Source organism: Drosophila biarmipes, chromosome 2R (genome assembly GCF_025231255.1).
Source record: "Drosophila biarmipes strain raj3 chromosome 2R, RU_DBia_V1.1, whole genome shotgun sequence".
Classification (NCBI taxonomy): Eukaryota; Metazoa; Arthropoda; class Insecta; order Diptera; family Drosophilidae; genus Drosophila; species Drosophila biarmipes.
The window spans coordinates 18146747-18156695 of record NC_066615.1 but is presented as its reverse complement, the minus strand read 5'-3'; the positions used below and the strand labels follow the sequence as shown (position 1 = coordinate 18156695).

Below are 9949 nucleotides of genomic sequence, written 5' to 3'. Positions count from 1 at the left end.
TTTCAGCCCCCATGGAGAAGGGCGAGGAAATGATGTCGCAGTCTCAAACGCCACCACCTCGAACTGTCCCTTTTTCTGGCAAAAATAGGGAACTTTCGAAATGTCCATTTCGGCGGGCTGCTTTCAAATTCTTTTTCTTGTTCTTCTCCTACCTATCGGTTTCCGATAAGCTGCTGCGCAGCAACAGTTTGCTTAACAGAGTGCGCCCAACAGCACACATTTTTGCATTTTTCCCCTTGCCATAGGTACACACTGGCCATCAGCTGTTTTTTGTCAACCTCCGCCACAAAAATTACGTAAATTTCGGCAGGTTAGTAAATTTATGTTTATTCCTCGGTAAATCTGGGAAACTGGCTGCTAAGAGAACCCCCAAGGGGTACCAGAAATACCGAAGAACAGTTGGCACTTGTTCAAGGGACTAAAACACCATCATGTGCTCTGTAGTTCAGCATTTTGTTTGTGGCTAATGGTTGCTGCTTCTCAATTTCGTCCACAGACAACCATGTCGCTGCTCCGCGCCAAGTACTACGACCACCCCGATGGGGAGGATGCCTTTGGCAAGATAGTGGCCACCAACAAGTACGCGGTATCCGCCGGCCTAGCCTGGTCCATGTTCGACGTGCTGACGCTCTCCAAGCCGCAGGGCTACCTGCCCACCTTGGGCCGCTTCGCCTACAACACCGGTCCGCTGATGGGCATGGCCACGGCATTTACTCTGACCACCCTGGCGGCCACAAATGCCCGCGGCAAGGACGACAAGTGAGTGCGGAAGTCACCTGTTGATCTCTCCCGCTTGTGACCACACATTTCAATTACAGAATCAACTACCTGATCGGCGGTTTTGCTGCTGGCGGCGTCTTTGGAGCCTGGAAGCACAACCACGTAGCTGGCCTCTGCGCCGGCCTCTTCCTGGGTTAGTGGATTCTTCTTCCAAGTTCCTTGAACTGCTTGAATAATACTCTCTTCTCTACCACTACCAGGCATTGCTGGCGTCATCAAGAAGATGTCAATCGAACAGGGTTGGGAGTTTTTCCCCGACACTCCTCTGAAGCAGTACGGTGGCCTGAACATTGCCGACAACGACTGGACCATCATGGCCGATCGCCCCAAGAACTGGACCACGGAGAAGGCCGAGGGCCAGAAGGCGTAAAGTCTAGTTTCCTATGTTTAGTTTAATGGTGATTCGATGAGAGAAGGTTTGCCTTGCAACCGAATAAAAGTCAAGTGAGAAGTGATAAAGCCTCAGCAGCTGTCGCCAATCCGTGGTTGTCCATTAACCCTATCTAATGGTGCCACAGGCTGGGCTTCGTTAGCCGCTTGGATATGCAAACGAGTCGAATGTGTCACAGAAACTTATCAGCAGTTGGCGTGAATGAATGACGGCCCACAGCAAGTCGGGGAACCAAAGAGGCCAGCGCGAAAGCAAACTAACCAAAACCTGGGGGAAACAAGTCACGCTCAGCGTCTTATGTGCTGCCAACAGTTTATTTCTTTATTTTCATCGGCCCATTTAAAATCCATGAATGTGCATTTACTCATGTTTGGGTCTTTTCACTTGGAGCTGCATAGGTGAGTCATGCCCCAGCATACATATGCATGGCCATGGGCACCAAATGGTACCATAGTATGCATACTAATGTTGCCTCTTTGGCGCTTTGTAGTGGGCATCCATCGATTGATTCTGACCAGCCCATAGAAGTTCGCCTTTGAGCCGCCCAAGCAGAACTGAGGTTTTGCCAATATCTACCTCAACCTTTGCCAACCTCAGAAGATTCTCTTGCGGCTTTTTGGCTGTTCTTCTTTTTGGTTCTCTTTTGCCAGATATTTTTTATGGCGAAGGAAAGTAATGTGAACGAGAGGAGTGACCCTTAAGCTGGAGACCGTTAAGCCTTGCCTCCATATTGATGATTCTGCGCTTTATGTAACAGATGCTAATGGTAATAGTTGATGCTCTTACTAAAATATTGAGTTGGAGCAGCCTTAGACCTCTGGAGACCAATAAATTCGCCACTCACCTTGATCTTTCGTTGCCATCCCCACCCAGTTCGGATGTCCAATGATCTGAAAACCAGTCGAGCAGCCTAGCAGCGAGTGAATCGAAGTGCGCCAGAATCCGAATCTGGCTGACTCTGACTAATCTGTGGCAGCTGGCTCCACTCCACACCAATCCACATCCACTTCACTCGGCTGCAAGCTGGCGAATCTGATGGTGCGGCCGTTGTCATGGCTCTCAGCATAAACTGGGGGATTTTCGCGATCGCCGTGTGATTTATGGGAGATGAATGCTGCGGGAATGACATCATCATTGGCCGTTCGCCTGGGGGAATGGGATGTGGAGTTTTGTGTATGTTCGAAGAGGTCTTTCCTGGGGAAGCCGAAAGTTAATTAAAAATAAACGAATTGTTTTTACTCTTGTTTCCTGGCCTCCCCATAAACAAGGGGGCACAACGCGCCGGTAGCACTTATTCATTTCCAATTATTGTCGCCTCTTATCGTTTTCAAAGTACCCCTGTCCTCGCGTGTCAAAAGGATCTAACACTTGGGAATATGCTAATTTCTGGCAGGGATTAATTAAACCCCCTGCTAGGCCATGATATGAAGAAAAAAGGACTCAAAGTACTCGAAATGCTTTTAAATTAATGAAACAGTAGGTAGTAAATGAGGCTGATATTTGTAATGTCAAAATATTGAAGCGAGGAGTTGTCCGAGAAAGTCATTCAAACTTATAGTTGCAATCGCAAGAATAGTAGAGATGTGTTTAGATATTTGAATCCTTTAAAATTCTTAGAAGTTAAACCATTGCCAATACAATAACAAGTCCATACCTATGTAAAAATTTTCAATTTAATTTAGATAAAATTTATACATTACTATAATCTATGATTTTATGTAGGGGTTTAATCCAAAAGATACATTTAGGGGCTTTTAAAAATCTCTTTTAACCAACAGAAGGGTTTTCGTGGTGACTAGAGCCAGATATTTATTAAATATTTATATATTTGAGCATTTCAAGATCAAAAAATTATTTTCTAAATTTAACAGTCATTTAAATTCAGTTATTTTATCTTTAGGTAGCTATTATTTCGCCTTACGACTGTGGCACTTATGAATGTGAAGTGGTCACGCAGCTGTGTGTGGATGGTTGTGGCAGGAGGCGCAGAAGGAGCTGCAGTTGGGGCAAGACGCTCGTAATTAATCTTATTAGTGCGACTGCTCAGCTCGCGCCGATGGAGATGCGTTCTTATGGAATTGTGCGGCATGTAATCCTTTTAATAAAGCCCGCGCATTGCAGATCGGGCGACACCACTGTCAAATTAATCACCATCTCAGCGCAGCAGCCAAGAGTGCCGCATCTGCAAATGCAACTGCAACTGCAACTGCGCTGAAGGTTATCCCAGTGCCTGAGCCCCCCACAATTCTGCAATTAAAGATCGGCGCGACACAAAAGACGCATTTGTGAGTGCATATGTATTTGTATCTTGTATCTTTGTATCTTTGCATCTACAAATGTTCCTATGAATATATAGCTTGTCTGCCTTTGTTGGCTCTATTCAATTGGTGTCAAACACCATCTTACAGTGGAAAATGTAATATTTCTACAAGAATGTTTACTATGTTTTAAAACAAATTTCACGGGTCTATCTAAAACCTACCATAAGTGTTGACCTACATAATCATCGTTATTGAATGAAAACTGAAATGTTCAACAAAACTGTTTGCATTATGATACAAATTTTAACAATTAAACGGATTTGGGATGACTTATCCTAAAAAATGTTAAAATATGACAGAAAAATATGATATTTGGTCTTTTCCGTTGAATATCTCACTATTTTTATGCAGCATTCGACCCGTCCGGAGCCACAGTATCATCTGACGATCATGATTGTCTACGGAATCAGGGACACAATTCATCATGGGACAGAAGACATCGCCAGTCGGAGTGGTTGCCACAGCATTTGTCTGTGTTTGGTTGCAATGACACCTCCAACTCCAACTCGCCGTGGCCCCGGCGAACAGACAACCGCCTCATAAGATGCAAATGCAAGAGCCGGCGATGGGTGTATTGTGTATGGTATATGGGTATCGGATTCACTTAACCCGATCCGCAACGGGGTCATAAGTGCAGGGTAAATAAAACATTTTACTGCCGCGGCGAACGTGCCGCCCAGAAGACCAGAGATGGAGCTGGATGCCAAGAAGACTGCGGATGGAAACAAATGAAGTGATTGAATGCGTTGCGCAGACGCAGCTGCCTAGGCGTCGCATATATGTATTTTTATGTAAATATATATAGGAAGAGGGCGAGGGAAGCCCCAAATGACAAGAGCACGCGTTGGGTTCCCGTTCCCTGGAAGCCAAAGATTGATTGGATTTTTGTTTCCTTTCCGAGCTCATCAATTCAGACAATCTAAATGGAAATACTCAAAAAAACTCTTTTCGGTGCTGGTCGTAAGTCAATTTAACACTCCACCAATCGCTTGTTCGTGTAATCGGAGATTGGGGGGAAGAGCTACTAATCAATCAAGTGGATGCCCTGGGAAAGGGTTCTTCTGCTTATGATCACTGAGATCTATTACCAGGCCCAGCTCGATTTCCTATGTAGCTATGCCTATCATATTTGATTAAATTATTTTAGCTTTTTAGTTTTGGGGATAAAAACAATCAATATCACTTAAGTTCCTTACCAGTTTCTGTATTATCTGTTTAAGTTCGAATATGGTTATTAAACATAATTAATTCTTAAAATGCTTATACTTTCAAAAATAAATACACACCCTTTAACTGCATTAAATTACACTAAGTTATATAAACTTTTTGGCCTGTATCTCTTAGTCGTAGCACAACTGTTCTACAAGTTCTTTGTAGTACTATAAGCTAACTAAGATCAGAGATCAAAATTAAGTAAAAGGTATTACATACAATTAGAGCTGAAATAATGAATTTATGAAAATAAATAGAATATTTATACAAGTGCTATATGTTCTGACAATTTGCTGAGTACCTACATACGGAAAGTTCCCTGCTGCTGATGGGAAACAGATTTCCGCCGAAAGTGTTTACTTTATGGCGAATCGTATTTGATTTGGTGATAAAACCACATCGAATGTTGAGGGGCGTGCGCATAAGCCATGCAAATATGCTCAGAGGGGAGTGCATAAATCAAATAGGAATTCGTCACAAGCGACAGTTCCCTGTCCCAGGCCCTAACCCCTCTCGATCCCCGGCAGAGTGTGTATAGTGCGATTCCCCTGGCAGGGACATGCAACATTTGCTGCAAATGAAGTGAGACACAGGGGCCTTGGGCAAAGCAACGCCAAAGCCTTCGTTTTCCAGCTGCAATCGCAATTATTTTCCATTCCAGGCCGGCTGGAGGGTTACTGCTCCTTTTGTGCAACTAGAGCGAAGCTCCTCTTTCCTGCGCTTTGTTTGTCGGGTGACTGTGGAAAAAGGAGATTACAGTGGAACCTTATAAACACTATATGTACTTAGAATTTTACAAAAAATAAATAGTTCATCCTGCACTGACTGAAGTACAATAACTGCTTATGCAAATATATCTTTATATTGAGTTTCAGGTTCCTGGGCAGTCTTCTTTGTAGAACCATCATTATTCATAGGTTTCACTTACAGAAGCCCCTCTGTAGCTCCACCTCGGTCGCATTGCTTTCTTCATTCTCTCACATGCATCATGCGAGAAGAACGAAGAACCTCGAGTGCTTGACGGCGTCGCTGGCTCTTCAAGTGGCATTCTTCAACTGCCATTCTTCTCCTCCGATTCTCCCAGTGCGGCGGCTCCCTCTCTTCCCAGTGGTTGAAGAGGCTTCCGTTCGGCTCTCCAGCATAATAAATCTTGGCTTGGGCGGGGCGATCCGACCACAACACTGCGATCGTGATGCATTTGAACTCTGCTTCCCATATTTCCAATCAATACCAGTCGATTCTTTTCCCTCTGCCCCGGTACCAAAAACGTTCTCAATTGATAACTCATAAGACTTGAGCACGCAGAATTAATTTGAGGCTGAGTGGCATTTAAATTTGATTTCGATTCCGAGTTCGGGGCTTAAGTGTGTTTAATGGCAGCTCCCAAATTCGATCCATTACGCACTTGGGAGTATCTGAGGACATGCGAATAGCTCCCATAAGATTCAAATAAATAGCTTTCATTTTTAAAGTTGTTATCATATATAATAGTCCAAAGATTTTTTTAAAATTTAAAATGTATAACTATAAGTTCATTAGGAATGCCCAAGCGATGATAGTATTTTGCCCTCGAGTGTGTACAATTGTACATATTTACCAAAAGTGCATTGGCCGCGCCGGCGCATAGGAAGCATAAAGGGAGGGACCAATTTTGGAAGCTTTCAATTGCTTTAGTTCTGCCTCCCGAGATTTCTGTGGCCCCTTGGGCGCTGCGCTTTTGTGCAGGGCCTCTGGGAAATCTGTGCGGCGCATTATTAACAATTCCATTAATTTTTCCCCGAATCTCTTTCGGTTGCTCTAATTATGAAAATGTTCTTTATGCCGCTGCTCGACTGCTTCTGCTGGGGCCCCTACTCACTCAATTGATTCAATTATGCAGAACAAATCACAGCTTTTCGATCCGCTGGCTGATCCAACGTGGAGTTCTGGCCTTTTCAATTGCGCAATGCTGACCGAGGAAAAATGACCTCAATTTCGCCCATGTTGATTAGGGGAAAATCGAATTTATTGCTCATGAAATTGATTGATGAACTGCGAAACGGCTGGGAACATTTTGTGTGAATTGCACGTGAATTACCAAGCCGTTATCAAAGTTCTAACACTGTGTGATCCCTTAATAATGATACATTTTGATCAATCGCTAAAAACCAAATTAATAAATATAACACGAGACTTCTTCTCAAGTTTTGTATTGTTCCCACTTCATAAGAGAGCTTCTACCATATGTATACAAGACTATGTTTAAGCGTATCTGATTGAACTAAAATAGCAACCAATTTGGTATCTGTGATAACCATAAATTGCTTCTTTGTTGCTGCAAGGAAAGTCTTTCTTTCCTGCCAAATTGTCAGTCTCCCCAACTGGCAGGAAGTTAATTCAGAGCCAACTGTAGTGTTTTCTTTGCACTCCATGCTAAGACAATTTTCCATGCTATGTGGTACTTATACTTCGATCTAGTATCTGGGCGATTCCATCGGACTACTGCAAACGTTCCGCGCTCCATTCGATTGATTTGTCTTCGGTTTTTTTTTGTGTAGCCATCCATTCTTCCCCCATTTGAGAAACGCCCACCCAAGACAATTGGCATTGTGTTTTTCTTTGGGTCTGTCTATTCCACATTACAGCTACATATCTATCTATTGAATGTGTTGTTCGGCTTTGCCCTTTTCTCCCACTCTTCTCAAGATTTAATTGCGACTTTTGTACTTGTCATCGTTGGCGACTCGTTGATATCTATAGGATTGCCATCGTTTCGTTTCGTTTAGATACGAAAGTTTCCGTTCTCTGACAACGCCAAATTTGCGGTTTCTTTCTCAATTGCCTCTACATCAGAGTATCTTGGGGATATCTATTGTTTGAAAACCGAGAATTCCTAGAGAAATTACATAGATTAAAGAGCTTAAAGTCTATTTTCTTTGTATACAAACATTATTCTATCTATTTCTATTTTAAGCTGAATTTCTATTGTTGCGGGCCGGGCCATTAAAATTAATAAAATGGATCTTCGCATTTATGAGTGTCAGAACTTATTCCTCACCTTGTCGATTATCACTTCTCCGCATGCCTCTCGATTTTACGGCTAACCAAGGAGATTTGTCGTGGAAGACACGGACCCAGTCTGAAAGTTGGAGAGGCAATAATTGCTAAGATCACGCACAACTCACATAAAATTTCTGTTCCGGAGGTGGGAGTATGTGCACATGTGCGGTAGGGGAACCGACTTCCATTTGGGTCAAAATTATCCACAGTGTGGTGCAGTACGTCCCCCGCCAATGGATCTATATAAATCATCTGCCTGCGTCACGTCGGTGGATGTCGTTAAAATTCGAAACAAATCAAAACCTTTTCCACTAATGTAAAGTTTACAAAATATATTGCACTTTCCGTTTCCATGTTTATAGAGTGTCAGGCGATAGAATTTATCGCCCACCCCGAGGGGACATTATTGAAATTGAATTTGAAACGCATACGTTCTCCGATTTCTTTCCAAATATGTCAGAAATGCACAGAGGGCGGTTTTGAGAATGGGGAATACAAATTGCTATTTCGACTAATTGAATATAGAAAGTCATAAAATAAATCCGCATTTTACCCTTTGCAGGGTGCAGAGAAAGAATTCTGAGGCTCTTATTCGAGTTGAAAATGTTTTAAAAAATAGAACGACCTTTCTTTTTTCTATAGGGCATACTTAGCAAAATATTGTTAAATAAACTTTATTTAATTTTTCTCTTCTCACCCTCTTGTTATCTGATATTGAGAACATTGAACTCTTTCTATGGCTACTAGGTTTTCGAGAAGAAATGTTCTTAATAAAGGAACAATGTTCTTACATTTTTCTCTCCCTGTATGTAGTTCTTTTAATTCGATTTCCGAACCGCCTCCGTTATATTATGAGCTGGGAATAAATAAACAAAAAATGTTAACAGACTTTGTTTATGCAGAAATAAAACCTCGCTCCGCTCCAGTTTCTCCCTTCTGTTTAAAGGGAATGGCAAATGCATAGCCATAAAAAATCGGGGGAAACTAAGTAAATAGAATTACGTTTGCGCCATCAGGACACACTTACGGGTTATCCTGCGTTTGACTTGGCGCACGCGTCCTGCCAAAAAAAACCGGTAATGAACCCCCTCGGATGGCAGCTGCCAAAAAAATGCCTCTCGAAGGGCTGCCAGGACCTCCTGGCCCGTTCCTCCGGCGAGGTTACTCATCCTCCTGGTCTGCAGTCGGCGGTCTTGTTAAGTTGTTGTTTATCCGCTCTAAAACCCCTTTGGAGTGAACCCAAAACAAACAGAACGAAGTCAACCCTCGGACTCTTTTGATATTTATTAACCGGCAAACGGGTCCGAGGTGAGCGACGGCGAACTTTTATGAGTCGTGTCTTGAGTTATGATTTCTGTTTGCCTCCAATATTTGTTCCGAAGAAAGCCAACAATCCCCTGGGAAGTGATTATTTATCTTGGGTTCTTATCAAATTAAAAATTCCGTTATTAAAAAAAGAAGCTTACGAAAAGTATGTGTATGCACAAGCGAAAGTCAGCAAAACGCTGTCCAACAGCAGACATTAACCCGGATTAATTACGATAATAAACTATCATTTTCACCCAAAACACGAGCCCCAACACACGCACAGAGACCCGGACAAAAGAATCAGCAACCGGAACTGAACTTGGTAGATCTGTTGGAGCCCCAAAAAAGAAAGTTCGTGTGTACGGATGGTATGAGTGATATAATCGTGCAAAACAGTGCGATTAGTGTAATACCACCGAAGTCATAGGTGGTGTCTCTTCCTGAATCATTTAACTTTTTGTATCACCGGGGTCGGTATATGTTTTATTATTATTATTACAAATATGTCTCAGCTTAAAACGGTGATATAGATACCTGTTCTGTTTTATTTTACCCGTAGTTTATAGGAACTGAAAAACCCTCGCATAAATTTGCGATCTTGGATCTCAAGCTATCCTCTGATTGCAATTTGTTGCTGCCATAAACCAAGTTTGTCGATTTTCTCAGGGTGAGTTATGCAAATAAACCCTGCATAGGCTTGGTCTGTGAACAGAGATCTGGGTGCTAAGACTTTTGCGAAATGCTGTCACAAGAAATCCACATGTCACACGGCAGCACTCCCCCTTCATCTTGTTACAGTCGAGCGCACTCGGTGAGCTCAGCATGAAGTACAAAAGAACCATATAAAGTAGAGAGCCCCGACCAAAAAATACCTAGGCTTGAACTACAAATAATTCAT

At 42.7% G+C, this 9949-nt stretch overlaps 1 protein-coding gene across 1 annotated transcript; it reads left to right on the top strand.

Moving 5' to 3' along the window:
* Window positions 1-198: 198 nt before the first annotated feature.
* LOC108022233 (NADH dehydrogenase [ubiquinone] 1 alpha subcomplex subunit 11) lies at window positions 199-1333 on the top strand. The gene is made up of 4 exons (XM_017091091.3): window positions 199-310; window positions 497-759; window positions 819-913; window positions 981-1333. Exons 2-4 carry the CDS (start codon window positions 503-505, stop codon window positions 1148-1150), a joined length of 522 nt encoding a protein of 173 aa, XP_016946580.1. The 5' UTR covers window positions 199-310; window positions 497-502; the 3' UTR covers window positions 1151-1333.
* The last annotated feature ends 8616 nt before the right edge of the window (window positions 1334-9949 follow it).

Coding starts and splice junctions, on each gene's coding strand:
- LOC108022233 (XM_017091091.3), top strand. CDS start 503: ATGTCGCTGCTCCGCGCCAAGTACTACGACCACCCCGATGGGGAGGAT. Junction 760..818: donor GCCCGCGGCAAGGACGACAA/GTGAGTGCGGAA, acceptor TTTCAATTACAG/AATCAACTACCTGATCGGCG. Junction 914..980: donor CTGCGCCGGCCTCTTCCTGG/GTTAGTGGATTC, acceptor TACCACTACCAG/GCATTGCTGGCGTCATCAAG.